At 43.3% G+C, this 17,559-nt stretch overlaps 1 protein-coding gene across 2 annotated transcripts in view; it reads right to left on the bottom strand.

The window, feature by feature from the left end:
* CLIC5 (chloride intracellular channel 5) overlaps positions 1 to 17,559 on the bottom strand; it is an 80,917-nt gene that overhangs the window by 52,151 nt on the left and 11,207 nt on the right. The window contains exon 1 of one of the 2 annotated variants that reach the window (XM_069850817.1): positions 7,161 to 7,527. The exons of the other annotated variant lie outside the window; for it this stretch is intronic. Coding sequence (XP_069706918.1) covers positions 7,161 to 7,223 — 63 coding nt within the window. The 5' untranslated portion in view covers positions 7,224 to 7,527. Of the gene's footprint in view, positions 1 to 7,160; positions 7,528 to 17,559 lie in introns of those variants that run through there. 2 annotated transcript variants of the gene reach the window in all.

Genomic DNA, 17,559 nt, shown 5'->3' with positions numbered 1-17,559 from the left:
TGTTGATAACTGCCAGCTTTTGAAGAATTATATAAGTACTTAGTAATCTTGTTGCTGTATCGATCAATGGATTATCCTAAAAAATCCTTACACAGCCTTCCATCAAAATATATTTGTCATAGCCAGGTGAACTGATACTAACATTAAACACTGAAGCAGAGGGAGGCGCACTTCCTTCTGGCTCTCTTGGAAAGGATCCCTGTATATTTTTGGGATGTTATGTCAAATGATCTCGGTGACATTTGCTGTTCTGGAATAGCCGCAGCAGAGCCGTGCGTTGCCGATAAAAGTTTCCTGGGGACACTGACCAGAGCTTCTCTGTCATTGCTGAACCATGACACAACAACCTGTGAGCCTGACGAGAAGCGTGTCGCTAGAGATGGGAAAAAGGGCCATCAGCAGCTAAACATAGAGCACATTGATGGCTGTGCCCAAGCACAAGCACTAATAATTACGCCCCATCCCTGGAGGGGTTCAAGGCCAGGTTGGATGGGGCTTGGAGCAACCTGGTCCAGTGGGAGGTGTCCCTGCCCATGGCAGGGGTGGGACTGGATGGGCCCTTCCAACCCCAACTATTCTATGATTCTATGATTAACAGATATATCGATACCATCAAGTTGAATAAAAACTTCAGCCATAAATAAATTATTAGATTAGAAGGAGATTAGATTAGATTAGATTAGATTAGATTAGATTAGATTAGATTAGATTAGATTAGATTAGATTAGATTAGAAGGAGATACAGTGCAAAATCCCTCCTTAACTTGCGATTCAGTTTCCCAATCAATCCTAAAAGCATTCCAGACTAGGTTCAAGGAGGCAGTGATAGTGATTATATCCCTGCTATGTCCTTTTATAAACTTGGCCTGTTAAACTCTTCACTGTCCATCTCTAATATTCCCACTGAGGAGGCACTTGTCTTGATGCCAAACAAAACCTGTTAAAGCTCAGAGAGAAAACAGACCCACAGACGCATGGAATCTGGCTTGTATAACTCAGGCTAAAGCTTCTTTAAAGTAAAAACAAACAACTTGTAATTTTAAAACATTTGTTAAGCAGCCATTGGCTAATTTATTGAATTATTTTCTTTTAATCATATAAGATTAAAGCAAAGTCAGATCTTGACGATGGATGTTTTTCCCTTGACTTTTCTTTTGATTATTAGTGCAAATGCTCAATATAAAGATGAGAGAAGTAGCTGTCAGTCCAGGCAGCATTTCCCCAACTTAACTGCGCCGGTAGTGCGTTTCTATTAAGCTCATAGAATCATAGAATAACCAGGTTGGAAGAGACTCACCGGATCATCGAGTCCAACCATAACAAGTTGTTTGTTCAAACATTGTAATTCAAATTTACATGGCCTGACTCTCTTCTTGTGCCCATTCTGTGCACATACGAGCTTCATGGGCTTCAACAGAGTCGCTCCTGATTTGAAAAGATCTGAGCAAGACAGGAACCGAACCAGAATTACACTGAAACCCCAGAATCCCCCTGCACGGAGCTTACAAAACACATTTTTAGATAGTTAAACGGTATTAAACTATTTTCCTCCCAGTATATATGCTGGTGTCTGGACTACTAGTAAAGCTTTTAAGTTTGATAACCTTAATACCCATGCATAAGGCCAGGAGACTGAAAGGAGAGAGTCAGGCTGCTGATCATGCAGTGCTTCACCAGAAGAAGTTTGGAAGTGACATGAACCATGATGCCCACCGCCTGCTTCACAGCTCCCAGTGGATGAAAAATGCAAGATCTGTAATAAACCCCCACGTTCATGCCACTTCATGCACTGTATGTGTCTGCTTTGTAGGGTGGATACGTCTCTCTTGGAAGATGAAAGGTTGATCCCATAACCAAGGATCCAAAATAACATTCTTGGTGGTCATGGAGCACCAGACAGGTTGAATGAGATGCTCCAGCACCATTATTCTAATCTTACTCTGTTCTGTCTTCATAATTTTCTCTTTACCTAGAAGGTTTTTCTGAACTTAGGAATGATTTTGTGTGGAAGCCAATAGCTGAGTTCGTAATACCCAGTAAAATACCCACACTACTCAAGAAACAGAAATGACCTCTCTGCCTTCCAGATCTGATTGTGATTTCTACTCATCATCAAAAAAAACCTCTCAAGGGCAGTCTACGAATCAGATAAATTACAGAGCCTGTATTGCTGTTATGGGTTAAAGGCTGCTGCCAAGTACTCTCTCCCAGTGTGTAAAACCATTACTGGTTTTGATAAGCCTGAAATTCTGAAACTGAAATCAGTTTTCTTATCAGAGCAACTCTCTTACCATAAAACCACAGAAGCCTTAATAGTGAGGAGTAATTGCTTGTACCACGAATTTATTTATGTCCTCTTTGAAGGCTGCATTTCAACAGTTCACCAAACCCCAGATCAGAGTTAGTTTGAAATCACCCTTCGGCAGAGAAATCTTCTAAAAACAAAAAATCAGAAAATGCACAAAAAGAAACCCCATTCTGCATTAAAGTCTTGTATCTCCCTGGGATGCTTTCTGGGACAATTCTGTCCAAAGAAGAGAAGAGCAGCTATGCCTTCCCAAGAGCAGAACCTCCGAGGCTTTTGATGGAGCAACCCAAATCTGCAGGATGACTGCTTTTCCCGGAGAGCCAGGCTCTCTGATTGGCAGATAGTAAAGTTCAGGGATAGTAAGTTTAGTGCCAAAACTTGTCATCACTTTTAAACCTACTCCTGACACCTAAAACTCCCCAAAATTAAACTGTTGGAGATGAGAAAAGGTTCAGAGGTCCCTTCTGTTTGCTGCAGCAGGAGACCACGAGTACACCAGGACTAACCTCACTGTGATAATCTTCTAACAGGAAATTACCACGCTATTCTGATGCTGTTTGTCCTTCAACCTTACCTCCCTGGCTGGTGTCGTATCCCTGAGACACTGCAAATACACCATCACCGTGCCTGGTCAGGCACAACGCTCACCTCCTCCTGGCAGGAACAGGCTGGGAGTATTCAGTGAGTTTATCCCTTTACGCCTTCAGCCGCCAGCTGGGAATACGTTCAACGCATGAACCAGTGACTGTGGAAACCAAGGTCTTCAAGATGCTTTTCTTGCTTCTTACACCTGAAAGCACCTTCATGTTTTCTCTAGATGGGGGCTCAGCGTGACTGCAGTTGAGCACTTTGTGAAGGAAAGCCTTACACCTTTTAAGCAAAAGCTCTTGCACATCTGAGCTGATGAACATACCCCAGATGTGAATTACTCAATATAACAACGACTCATTGCACAAATACCACCTCACTGCACATTCTCCTATTACCATGATGATCTTTTGATTGTCAGAAATGTGGTTTAACACATATCTTGTTATAAAGTGCATCTAAAGCAGGAAGATTCATAAAAAGCAATGTACTTTGGACCACTCCTGTGATGTGTTTGCTTTCTAGACCGCGCTCATCCTGACCAATGCAAACAGACAGTTGTACTCTTATTTGCATCGTGCTTTGTTTTCCATGCTTACAACATATCTCCCTTCAAATTAACTTTTCAGATATTAGGAATTACTCAAATTCTGAAATGCAAGCTATGTGCGCCCAAATACCTGTTTCCACTGCAAACAAAAAGAAACCATAAGAATTCTGTGATCCTCCCATGTGTATTTTGATAGACTGTATGTAAAAAGAGCGTTATTTCAGTTCAGGCATTTTGTCCAAGTATACAGGTTCAAGACTGCCAGAAAAAGCTATATATGCCTTCCATCAGGGTATCATTTATACAGAAGCACTTTGCTTCTCCAACACACAAAAAATTAAAAAGAACAAGCTGGGTTAAGCACAGAGCAAGCGCGACCTCCCAGGACTCGCTTCCCCAAAGCTGCTGCTGCTGCCAGCATCTCGCACTAAGGCTTATCAAGCCTTTTTCTCTGGCAGCCTCCTCCAATTCCTTGTCAAACAAGTTTGGAGAGGGAATTGCTGCTGGAGAGTTTCAGCATCCACAAAAGGCCTGCTTGTACAAACCACGGATCGGATTGAGGCGCCACCATCTCCCCAGCGGACCTCGCTTCTGTCCAGCGCAAGCTTTAGGGGATTTACTCTCAATGAAGCATCTTGCAAGTACACTTATTCATGAAAAAAAACCCAACCCATCTCTCAGATCCTTATTATTCACAAAAAAACCAACCCATCTCTCAGATCCAGATTACGGCGCTGTTAGAAAGAGGGTAAAATCAATGGGGATGATAACAAATAGGTGTGATAAGGGCGTAAGTGGCCTCTGCCGCGCTCGGTTCAGCGAGGTTGGTGCCCAGCCTATCTGCATAGCTCAGGAGATAGTTACCCTGCATTGGGTTACAGCGCGGCTCTTTTGTTTACAACCATCCCTCTACTTGGCTTTCTAAGGTTCCTGCTCTCCTGGTTGTTAAACAGAAGAAAAAAAAAAAGAAATAGAGCAATTGTGTAACACCTTTCTTTTTTTAACCTGAGACAGAAACTGCTTTTATTAGAGATTCCGTGGCTGGTGAAAAACAGCCCTTTCTGGTTTAGTTGTTCTCGTGGAAGATACAGTTTTCTCCAGGCCACGTTTACTGCCCTGCACTTCCCTCAGTGACCTCTGCATTTTCTGGTTGCGCGTTCAGTCAAGGATGCAGGAGAGAACTCTTTAATTTGTGTGAAGTATAAGGTCCACAAAAATCAAATTTTGAACTGGTCATTGTCCCCAACATCCCCTATTACTGGAACTTGCCTTCAGTGTGGTCCAGTATACTTAGATTTGCTACTTGTCCTAGCATCTCGTACTCATCCAGAAGTTGCCACCTCCCTGTACTTCTTTGCATCCTTAAAACAGAGAGAGAAGTGCCTTCTCCTTTCCATATCTGCTCCTGGATCAGCCTTCCTGTTCATCTCCCCGTATTAATATGATTTTCTTTTATATGTCATGCTCCAGCAAAGGTTTCACCTGTTCATATTTCTCATACATGCTCCTATTTTTCAACTTCTAGCTCATCTCTTGTTTGGATGTTCTCTTTTTTATTTTTAACTTCTGAGCTGTATAATTTAATACTCTGGTTACACGCTTTACTATACAACTTCCTAGTCTTTTAATTATATTAATGGCACCTTTCTAAAACATCAAGAACTGCATTTTTTTCAATGCAAATGGAAAGTCTCCAGGATGATACCAATTAATTACTCCATTTCTGTGAATAATGAGTTTTATCTGAGAGTCTCTACGCAATTCTGAAACATGCATTATGCAGGAAGTCACATTACTAAAAATGTTCTTTCTGGAGTTTTAAATCTTTGGGCGACAGCAGAGCTCTACCAAATGCAGTGCTTTTTTTTTTTTTCCTGTAACTTATGGATCCAGAACTTCACACAATGAATCTTGGTGATGACCTTCACTTTAACAGCCAATGCAGTCAAAGAACCATACATCACAAACATCCGTATCAGCCTCAATAAAACATTGTGGGCACTAAACCAAAATACTTGTTAAAGGTTTGCATTCCAAAACACATTGGTGTGATGGAGCACCAAAAACTCCCACTAATCTATTTTTTAGCCCACAAACATCTTCATTAAATTCACTTTGCTAGCAAAATGAGGAAGGGTATGAGGACATATGGACCCATGCAGATCTGTTTTAATATATTAAACTCTGTTGGGCAGTTACGACCCAGGAATTCTTGTAAAATCGCTTTTCTAAGGAAAAGACCTCAGTGCTGGCTCAGTCGGAAAAGCTGCACCTGAACTGACTGGTGTTGGAACACGCACGAAGAGGCCACGTGTACTCACCATGGATGCAGCTGACATTTCAACTTACAGCCCAAAATATCCATCAGGGAGTACAAAGCAATTATATACCCTCAGCTTGACAGAAAGGAGGAGCTGAAATCTGCTTTCCCAATCATTCAATGCTCTGTTTGCAAAGGGCCTGATATAACTCCCATATATTAGTCATATTCCTATTGATTTACAATCAATGGTGTTCGGGCTCAGCGATTTTCTACGGCCATAGTGCATGTAGAGGCTTTGAATCATGCTCTGAACATCAAAACCTCTGAGCTCCTCACAGGGACAGAGTTTGCATGATATTTCATATTAATAAGGTTACATGTGTAGGGGGTTTGAGTTGTCATAGAATCATGGAATGGCTTGGGTTGGAAGGGACCTCAAAGCCCATCCAGTCCCACCCCTGCCATGGGCAGGGACACCTCCCACTGGATCAGGGGCTCCAAGCCCCATCCAACCTGGCCTTGAACCCCTCCAGGGATGGGGCAGCCACCCCTGCTCTGGACACCCTGTGCCAGTGTCTCATCACCCTCACAGTAAAAATATCATTCCTAATAGCTCACCTCCATCTCCCCTCTTCCAGCTTAAAACTGTTATCCCTTGTCCTCTCTCTGCATTCCCTGATAAAAAGCCCCTCCCCAGCTTTCCTTTAGGCACCTTTTAATAACTTTTTTTTTACCCTTTAAGAATTGTGCCACTGATTTTAATTGTAACGTGATCAAGACCACAGCCCAAGACCAACAGATGCACCCAATTTGAAACATTCTGAAATCCTACCATACAACAGGTGCACTTATTTTTCTGTATTTCCATTATATCAGTTTCTGTTCTCAGTGACCCTTGTATAAAATCAGAATGAGCTTCGGGCAGAGGAAACTGACAGTAAAAACTGATTTAGTTTTTATTTACTTTAGAGGGGGGGAAGAAAAGTATTGCGGGAGATAAACAGAAGACTGCCAGCTTATCTCATTCTTTCTTTGGTTTATAGTCCGTTAGTGTTTCAGACCCGAGAGCCTCTGCCGAGGTATTAAATCACGCGACCCCTCAGCTCTTCATGAGCTCTTCCCAAAAATGGAGAAGGAAGTCAGGATTCTTAGTGAAAAACCTGGCAGCCTAAAGTTAGGACACAGCACATCGCAGGCAGCAGGCTACAAATAACAGGACAAACTCACGAGGAGAGGAATAACAACAAAACACAGGAACTCTGCCTCTCCCTCCGCAACGTTACCTAATTCTAATGTCACGTAGAAGAAAGCAGCGTGAACGTGTGTGCGCGAGATAACAGGCTGTCAAAGCGCCGCTTCCACTCAGCGCCAGAGAATTAAAGTTTGATTATTCGGTAGAAGCCGAGCTGATCCGAGAGTCACACCGGTGTCCAGCTCACCGTGCAACTTACCTTCACAAAGAGCTCGATTTCAGGGTCCTTTCCTTCCCCATTAGCAGGAGCAGAGTCTGTCATTTTTCACCCCCAAGGCTACCAGCTGATCTCCTGCTATTAAGTGCCAAAAGGAGGTTTCAACTGCACAGCGGGCGGGTTTCCCTTCCGAACAGCTCCCACAAACGGTTTTAAAACATCGTTTGCAATGATAAAGCTCGAAACCAGCAGAGAAAACAAGTTTACAGCTTAATAAATAAATAATAATCAGAAAAAGAAGGCAAGCAGCAGAGAAGCGGTCCCTGATAGGGCTGTGGAGTTCTTGAGAGCAACAAGTGCTGCTGTGCTCTGGTACAGTATCCTCATCTGTCAGAGCTGCAGTTCTCACTGCCTGCCCAAAATAGCCCAGAGAATAAAAAAAGAGGGTGGGGTTAACTCACAGGGGAGGAGACAAGCTCCTGGTACCTAGGGCAGGATCAGGCTCTGAGCAAATAGCTCTGCTCTTCCCCCTTTTCAGTGTTTCTGCTGCTCCTTCCTTATGCTGTGGCTGGGAGCATCAGTGACAGGGGAAGAGGGAAGGTGTGCAGCAGGCTGGTTTCATTGCTTTAAGCAACAGGGATGCTTTCTCCTTCTTTTCTGAAGGGTGTTTGCCCTGCTTCTAGCTGTTTGAAATCCTAATATTGTTATAGCAAAGCATGGTAAGGAAAAAAAGAGCTTAATTTCTTCCCCCCATGTGCTGGCTGTTGCATCAGTGCAAGGAGCGTGCAGAAAAGCAGAGCTCTGCCTCAGCAAAAACCCTCTGTGTGTGGTACAGAAGCCAAAACTGAATATTTTGAGGTGACAAAAGCACCTGTGATGACCCCAGTCCTGCTAGAGTTCAGGAATGGGGTTAATTGGGGTATGGCTTTGGCATGATCAAACACTCATCTTTCCTGAAAGCGCTCTTAGCTGCGTGTTTTCACGATGATCTTTAATCCCCTCCCGTGACCTCAAGGCATCAGACTCGGGTCGAGAGCAGCCAACACCTCCACGGCTTCTTGAGGAAGCTCTGTGGGAATTTCCCACCTCGGCTGCTGCCTGTGCACTCCGTGAAATGGTTAACAAGTAAATCTCGTTGCAACAGTAATTACAACATTATCAACATTATAATTAGAGTAAAACTGTGCTTATGGTTTTTAGATCTAATTAGCGCTCATTCAAATAACTGGAAGGATAACTATGAGGGAATTAAGTGTTATTACTCCTTTGATATCAGATTTTTACATGTAATTTTTGGACCAGGTACATGCACTACCAAACATTTATAGTATAATTATTCTTAGGCCTACAGGCAAATTTCCAAGGGCAGAGGCTAAGCGTACTTACAGGTAGCAAAAACAATCAGAGCATTGTAATTATATATTACAGTCACAAAGTCTGCCAAAAATACAAGGATAGTCACTGTATCTCTAAAAGCATCCCTAAAAACCATATTATCAACTGCATGCCTGTAAGCTCTTGGTTTTGCTGAAAAATATGTTTTGCTTTAGCACCTTTTTCTGATGCTGCAATTTCCCTTTAATGAGGGAAACAATGGGAGGCGGGTCATCTCACCTGAGGTTACCTGTAGCTCCAAGCCTCATTCACAGCATCGTTTTGGTACAGACAAGTGCTTTAAACGATTTGTATCATGAGAGTACATATGTCAGCTCTGGGAGAGAAAATACTGCCAGCTATATGGATGGTGAGGAGGTAACACTGCTAACACTAAACCAAAATGTTTAAATAAAATCAGCATTCAGGAGAGCAACACTTATAAGCTGCGTTGCATGTGACCTATTTAAACATCTATTTTAGAACGAAAATTGTGCCCTAGAAGTGCCTACTTTTTTCCACTGGTAATAGAGGGAGCCCAGGGTAACAAGCTCAGATAAAGACATTATAACAGTCAGACAAATCCCGCCGTAATTATTAAGTAAAAGAAATCTGTGGCTTTAGTGTCCGATTTCTGTGCACGTGTCACCGCCCAATTCTGGAGCTGTGCATGCCTTGCACTTCTGGAAGTTAAACTCCAGATGTAGCAATTTCACTAGAGACTCAGCATGTCAAAACATTTAAACCCATCCTTCCCAATTACTGTCCAGGTTTACTGTTTGCACAACAAAGATTATTGTGCTGAGTCCCAGCAAAGGAGAAGGGAAACTGGAATACAGGAAAAGAGAGCTAAGAGACAGGGAACTCTGCCCCTCTGCTCCACTCTCATGAGACCCCACCTGGAGTCCTGTGTCCAGTTCTGGAATCCCCAACATAAGAAGGATACGGAACTGTTAGAACAGGTCCAGAGGAGGGTACAAAGATGATCAGAGGGCTGGAGAACTTCTGCTATGAGGACAGACAGAGAGAGTTGGGGTTGTTCAGCCTGGAGAAGAGAAGGCTCTGAGGAGACCTTAGAGCAGCTTCCAGTACAGAAAGGGGCTCCAGGAAAGCTGGGAACAGGTTTTTTACAAAGGGATGGAGTGATAGGACAAGGAGGAATGGCTTTAAATTGGAGAGGGGCAGATTTACACTAGACGTTAGGAAGAAATTCTTTCCCATAAGGGTTGAGAGGCCCTGGCCCAGGTTGCCCAGGGAAGCTGTGGCTGCCCCATCCCTGGAGGGGTTCAAGGCCAGCTTGGATGCGGCTTGGAGTCCCTGGTCCAGTGGGAGGTGCCCCTGTCCATGACAAGAGATTGGAATTAGATGATCTTTAAGGTCCCTTCCAACCCAAACCATTCCATGATTCTAAGATGCCCTGGAGCCATTTCCATCCTGACCCAGATATAAACTGCTGCAGGAACAGACCAGACCCCTCCTGGTTCAATACACTTCTGGGCAGCAATGGCCTGGAAGGTCCCTTCTCCATCAACTTTCACTCATGGGGCACCACCTTGCACTCATCCCCTGCCCCAGGACTTGATATGGAGCACTCAGAGGCTGCAGAAGCTGTGGCTTGAGCACTGCACATCTGGTATTCCAGCTGTGCTTTGAGGTATCCACAGAGAACCTTAAAACAAGTCAGATTTTCAAAGATTTCACTATGGAACCCCTAGAAGAAACCAAGCAAAACAGATCCTTGTTGAAATACATGCTGTGGTTTTTTAAACAGATTCTGAAAGCAGGATTTAAGATAAACATTGTAGGAGGTAGTGAGTAGGAGGAAAAATATACCTATACATATGCACTAATTCTGGAATCTATTCATGCATTTAGTGCTTTGCTGTCATATAAAACTGACTTATCACTTACATCTGAGTGGAACTTTTTTGACTATTATGGTTATTGTTGCCTTTACTGCTCTGTTTTGTGTTACAAAATCAGCTCTTTCTTCAGCCAAATTAAGGGTAAGATACTAATAAATAATTAGTACACTCTCATTTTACTGCAAAGAATGAGTGGCTTGGTTTAGCCTATCATTTTCTCACAAGTCAGAAGTAGCAGAGGCTTTGAGTTACGTACAAGAACATTAGATACTAAATTATGAACTCTTCATAAGCCAAGTCATTATATTTTGAGGTGTATGAAATATATAAATAAATATGAGCACGTCATCCCATTAATAAAAGAAGAGGAGAGCTTCAGAAAAGGAACCGCCGCATCCCCACATAAGACCTCTATTGTAGGCGAACTCCGAGGCACTATCAGCTTTCACAGGCCTGATCCAAGCTTCACTTCCAGCAAAGATTTGTCCTGAGGGGGTGAATCAGAGGCCAAGCATCCCGAATGTAATTCTATCGTGGAGTTCTCCAGCAGAACGCTACGTTACCAAGAAGGATCAGGGCACAGAGTGCATTCATCCCCCGGTGCTGGCACCAGCTTCTTCTGCGCGAGCAAGGCACAGGTAACATTTTTCATGTTGTGAATAAAATGTCACTACGGATGAAAAGATGTTGTAAAATCTTGGTGCAGCTGCAGTAAATAGTATTTGGGGCTATGGTTTTTACCCGAGAATTATTGAAAGACTTGGTTACCTAAAAAAACCCCAACACAACTAAGTAGAAATCAGGTACTAAACCAGCATGTTTGAACAGGTTATGAAAATATATCTTCCAAGGACAGTTCTGGATTACTGGTAGTTTGCAACTGCATTTATTGCATGCTGGTAGCTTCAACATGCCACTTATTTAACAAGTTAAAAAATACAAGGCATCAATACAATGATTTTCATTTCCTTTTGAATTACAATGTGTCACTATCAAGAACTTGCTTGATCTTCAAAAAAATCAAAAGGGAATAGTCTCAGACATTTGGGGCCAGACTTCATGTTCTCCTCCCTAAATGTACAAAATTTGTACAAAGCTCTTCATATCAGCCTCATGCCAAGGTTGGGTGAGCTGATATTTTCCCTCAACTCCAGAGATGTACAGCACCTCAAAACATGTTGGTTGCTTAGGGGCTTATAAGAAAGATGGGGGAAATCATTTTAGTAGGGCTTGTAGCAATAGAACAAGGGATAGTAGTTTTAAGCTAAAAGAAGAGAAGTTTAGGCTAGATATTAGGAAGAAATTTTTCACACCAAGGGTGATTAAACTCTGGCCCAGGTTGCCCAGTGAGGTGGGGGCTGCCTCATCCCTGGAAGCTTTCAAAGTCACATTGGATGGGGCTCTGAGCAACCTGATCTGGTTGAAGATGCCCCTGCTTCTCCAGGAAGGCTGGACTAACTGACCTGTAAAGGTCTCTCCCACCCAAACCATTCCATGATTCTGTGAAAAGGAGGAACTGTGATATTGCTCTGTCTTACACATTTTCCCACGCTCAGAGGCATGGACCAAAAGACATGAAGTCATGCAACAGGATTACAGCCTGAATGTCCCAAGAAACGGGAAGGGATGGCAAAACCTACCCCAGAAAAAATTGCACTCTTCTAACTGGCAAATTTGAGATAGCCCATTCTTTATCCACCCAACAGACACCATGAATCCATCAATGCTATAAGCTGCACCAGCTCTCCTTTGCCTTAATAGGAAAATATCTTATTTTAGCTCCACAGGTCTCTGGATGAAACTCAGCTGTTTAACGGAATGGTAGATCACAAGAAGCAGCCCAGACAAGAGTTTTGCAAAGTAAGTTCTAATCCAAAAGCATGACATTATTATTATATATAATTATGTTTCCACATGGATGCAGTATCAAACTTTGCTGTAACATTAATAAGCATTAACGACTACAAGAGGAAAAAAACCCACCGCTGTTCAGTGTAAAGAGGGATTTCATTATAGATAATTATCTCAGCATTCACATTGAGACAGTAACAGCTAATCATTCACAGGAAAGTGGCACTTAGAAGGTACAAAATAATCTCCTAATGCTGCATTGAGTAGAGAAACTTCTAGAGGGCAGCAGTATATTCCTTTATTTAACTATCATTCCGAAACTGTCATTTCAATTAAAAACAAAAGTCACTTCCAAATGGGACTGAGACTGCTCTGGAAAGCGGTATTGTAGGGAACACAATGGAGAGCATTACAGATTGTCCTGAACTGTGGGCTATATGGATAATGTAGCTGATGAACGGAGGAATGTAGACATCCTCAGCCCTTGCTTTGCAAACTAAATCCTCCATACTCCCTCTCTACCCCACTCGCATGAGACATCACCTGGAGTCCTGTGTCCAGTTCTGGAATCCCCAACATAAGAAGCAGATGAAACTGTTGGAACAAGTCCAGAGGAGGCCACGAAGATGATCTAAGGGTGGGAGCACCTCTGCTATGAGGACAGGCTGAGAGAGTTGGGCTTGTTCAGTATGGAGAAGAAAAGGCTGTGGGGAGACCTTAGAGCAGCTGCCAGTACCTGAAGGGGCTCCAGGAAAGCTGAGAAGGGGCTTTTCCCAAGGGCCTGGAATGATAGGATCAGGAGGAATCGCTTTAACTTCGAAGGGGAAGATTTAGCCTAGACATAAGGAGGAATTTCTTCACGCTGAGGGTGGGAAGGCCCTGGCCCAGGCTGCCCAGGGAAGCTGTGGCTGCCCCATCCCTGGAGGGGTTCAAGGCCAGGTTGGATGGGGCTTGGAGCCCCTGATCCAGTGGGAGGTGTCCCTGCCCATGGCAGGGGTGGGACTGGATGGGCCTTGAGGTCCCGTCCAACCCAAACCATTCTATTATTCTACTGTTAAGCATGATGAAGAAAAACACCACCAGGCAAGTGTGATGTACCCATTATTGTCAACCCACTGTCATAGATCTAAAATTACATGATTTTACTTACAAGTCTGCAGCAGAGTAAGTAGTGCATAGACCTGTCTTCATTTACAAGAATTCTTAGTGTAAGACCCTACTTAAGACTATTTCTCTTAATTTCATGGCATGCTTCTTATCATAAATTAAGTCTAAATTAATTAGGATTTGAAGCATGTGCATGCAAACTGGGATTAAATTCCCTCCAAAGCAAAAGACCAGCAAAGAAGACACTCCTCCAATCCCAATTTATGAATTATTATGAATGCTCACAAGAACATGTACAACCAAGGGAGATCTCAAGCTAGGTTTCAATTTCCCCAGTAAATAAGGCCCAAAGAATGCACAACAGCTGCTGATTTTGTTGGATGCATTTGTGTTTCACTTTGTTTTTTAGCAAACAATTTGGCTGAAAGCAGAAATTACTTTCTCTACTCTGACGCACGTTATTTCTAAAAGATGAAGCCTTCAGCAACTCAGTTTGAAATTACTCATGACTCAGACCAGTTCCCATGGGTTCAGATGTTGGCATCAGTGACACTTGCTGTGCCAGATGAACCCAGGTTGCGTGCATGGATCTGCACAGATTCTACTTGGCTTAAGAAAAGCATCTTGGGCTTTTGGCTCCCTGACAAACTCACGCTTTGTGCAGCATGAAATAGTAGGGATCAACATCCTTACATGTCTCTCATGGCAGCAGAGCTTAACTTCTGCATCCATTGTGGTCCTCCTCAGCATCAGCAGTGCTGTACGCCTGGGTTAATGACCTTGAGCCTGACAGTGAACTGTGGAACTCTCCCTTTCTCCTTAGAAAATTGTCCTCATTCATTTTTCATTTCACCGTTCAGTCTTTCTCTGAGAAAGTTTCCACAAAGTTTGCCAGTGAACAAGCTCGTTTTCCTCAGTGCATCACCTCCAGCTGTTATTACATGAACAGTGCGATCTTTGGGTTTTCTCCACTTCTCAGCATTAAGAGATCAATGTCTTGAAGCACCTGATGCTGACTTAGTGATACCTCCTTTTAGATTTTCTTTGCTTGAGGGCACTTTTCACTGCAGAGTTAATGCAGACAACCAGGATGAATCAGAGCAATGTGATTAATTAAGCACAGATCATAGAACTATAGAATCATAGAATCATCAGGTTGGAAGAGACCCGCCGGATCATCGAGTCCAACCATTCCTATCAAACACTAAACCACGTCCCTCAGCACCTCGTCCACTCGTGCCTTAAACCCCTCCAGAGAAGGTGACTCAACCCCCTCCCTGGGCAGCCTCTGCCAGTGCCCAATGACCCTTTCTGTGAAAATTTTTTTCCTAATGTTCAGCCTAAACCTCCCCTGGCAGAGCTTGAGGCCATTTCTGATGTGAACCTCTCTGCTGCAACTACACTTTCAAGTTGGATTTTCCATGTTGACCACCGTATGCAGGTTGTTAGGACTTCAGAGACCACATCCCACATCCTTAAGGGAAAGACAGTGGTGACAATTCTTAAAGACAAGCTTAGCTTAAGACTGAAAGTCTGAATAGTGATGGGGTCTGGTTTAAGTCTGTCAGAACTGGGAATACTGGGTAGTCTAACTAGAAAGATGTTAAGATTTTTTTTCCTCTTAAATGAAAGCTTTTCCACAAATTTTTAATCTTTTCCCAAAATCACAGCATTTTCACAGAGCATGTAGCAAGAACCGCTTTTATAAGGAAGGAGGGGGCTCTTGGTCATGGGCTGCAATGCTTGGAAGCAACCTCATAGATCACCAAAATGTCTTTGCAGTCTCACTGCTCTGACCTTGGTGACAAATACAATACAATTCTGTAGAAAATGGACTAGGTTTTCCTGGGAGACCTGCACCAGCTAGAAAAGTGCTAATGAGGTATGGAGCCCTTTACTCATTATTAGTAATTCCTGCCCATTCCTAGCCAAGCAGCAAGTGAGAGCCAATGTCAGACTAATTTGTAAATATATATAAAGGTATCTAACGATGCTGAGAGAAAGCCTAAATCCCCCTGTGGAGAATGGCACCAACAAGAGACTCTCTGGTTATCCCTTGACTACACATCAACACAGAAAGTTGTCATTTACAGGGGAAAGAGCCCAGAAGGGTGAAATTAGTTGCACTGTCAGGATTGACCCCTCTCAGCTCTGTATCTCAGCTAGGTGGAAGCCACTGTGGGGGAGTTTCTACCACTAGTGTTCATACTGGGTCTCCTGACCAGAAGAAGAAGACTTTAGTCTACAGAGCTACCAAACCAACAACCTTTACAAGTACCTCATTCTCCATGAGTGATCTCCTGATTAAAACAATAAATTAAAAGATAATCAAATGTTCTTGTGAAAAGGAGAATGGCCGGGCAGTTATAAGTGACCTTTTCAGAAAATTAAGTATAACAAATTAAAACTGAAGGCAAATTAGCCAGGTCCTCTGTTAATCTGCAGGATATTATAAACCAGGCAGTGAATTATTATAAACCAGGAAAGACAGTAAAATTCTTCACAGAAAGGGTCATTGGTCCCTGGCAGAGGCTGCCCAGGGAGCGGGTTGAGTCACCTTCCCTGGAGGGGTTTAAGGGACGGGTGGATGAGGTGCTAAGGAGAATGGTTTAGTGTTTGATAGGAATGGTTGGACTCGATGATCTAGGGGGTCTCTTCCAACCTGGTGATTCTATGATTCTATACTACAACTAAGATGAAAGGGGATCCATCCATACAAATGTAATCTGCAAAGCTTCATAAAATCAAAGAAGACAGAGCAACTGGATTTAATACATGAGAGAATGGTAAAATATTCATAGTAACTACGGATAGGGCTGATATTGCCACCTATTTTTAAGACTTCCCAATGCTTTCCCTGATTACACCCTGCTTTCATGCAGCATAACTTTTGCCAGACTTTAAAAGAGGAGTTCTTCAACACAGGCATCTCTGCCTTCTTTATTTATCCAAAGCAGTTCAGACATCAAAGGTTTATTTTCCTGTGCGATCAACCACTGAAGCCACAGTTGCCCCCAAGTCTATAGTTCAAAACAGAAGACAGGTAGAGCTTGAAAGGCAACAGAAATGAGAGGAGGTGACCCGATTTCCCCAGAATCAACGGCAAGGCTGAGAATAGATTCCTCAGCTCGTCGATGGCAGAAAACCATTGTCAAACACAAGCACATTTGTTTGCAAGTGTTCAGAATTCCACTGCCGCCGAGTGTGTTCCCCATACAGGTGCTTATGGGAGTATAGCTCCAACATTCTTGTACAAAACCCACAGACATTCAGCAGGCACGTTTCCAAAGACATTCCACCACCCCACCTGCCGCGGTGGGCTCAGAAAACCTGCTTGAAAAATCTGGCCTTTCATTTGTGCCTTCTTTTGTTCTAAAGCAAAACTTGGTTGCTACCCCTGTGAGTCACACAGTCCAGTGTGTGTCTTTATTTGACAAGTTAATTGTTAAGTGGAAATAAGCAGCAGAATGTTCTTTGGCTGCATATTTGCAGGGACTCGGAGAACACCGTCTCCTCCCTTGCTGGCAGTCGAGGAGGGAATGCCAGGGCAGCTGTGCTCCTCGCTGGGCTTTTATACCAGTGCTATTTTTAGCTGTTATCAGCCGCATTGCACAGGGCCAATCAGCACCTGATCCCTGGAAGAAACTCTGCTCTGGTCTAAACTTCATTCTGTGCAATCTCAAAGGGAGGAGCCACATCCCTGTGAACTTGCTGCTCTAAACTTCTGCTGTTCGTTATATGGGCTCATTAACACACGGCAAGGCAACAGCACATCGAAGGATGGGAGTAGTCAGAACCACAATGAAGTTATTGATTCAACAGATAAGCTCCCTGGCTAGTTGTGGTGAAAATATGGAAATTTAAAGTCCCTTACAAAGTGCAATAAAGTATGCAATCCTGCAGTAAAACACATGCACGAAAAGCAAGCTGTGTGTTCTTTAAAGGCATTCTTTTTTTATGTGATATCATGGAATCATAAAATGGTTTGGGTTGGAAGAGACCTCAAAGCCCATCCAGTCCCACCCCTGCCATGGGCAGGGACACCTCCCACTGGACCAGGGGCTCCAAGCCCCATCCAACCTGGCCCTGAACCCCTCCAGGGATGGGGCAGCCACAGCTTCCCTGGGCAACCTGGGCCAGGGCTTCACCACACTCACAGGAAAAAAATTCTTCCCACTATCTAACCCAAATTTTCCCTATATCAGCTTAAAGCCATTCCCCCTCATTCTATTCCTGTACTCCTT

The sequence above is a fragment of the Phaenicophaeus curvirostris genome, chromosome 2 (assembly GCF_032191515.1).
Source record: "Phaenicophaeus curvirostris isolate KB17595 chromosome 2, BPBGC_Pcur_1.0, whole genome shotgun sequence".
NCBI lineage: Eukaryota > Metazoa > Chordata > Aves > Cuculiformes > Cuculidae > Phaenicophaeus > Phaenicophaeus curvirostris.
Note: the sequence above shows the minus strand (reverse complement) of the source record. Positions and strands in the feature narration are given on the sequence as shown.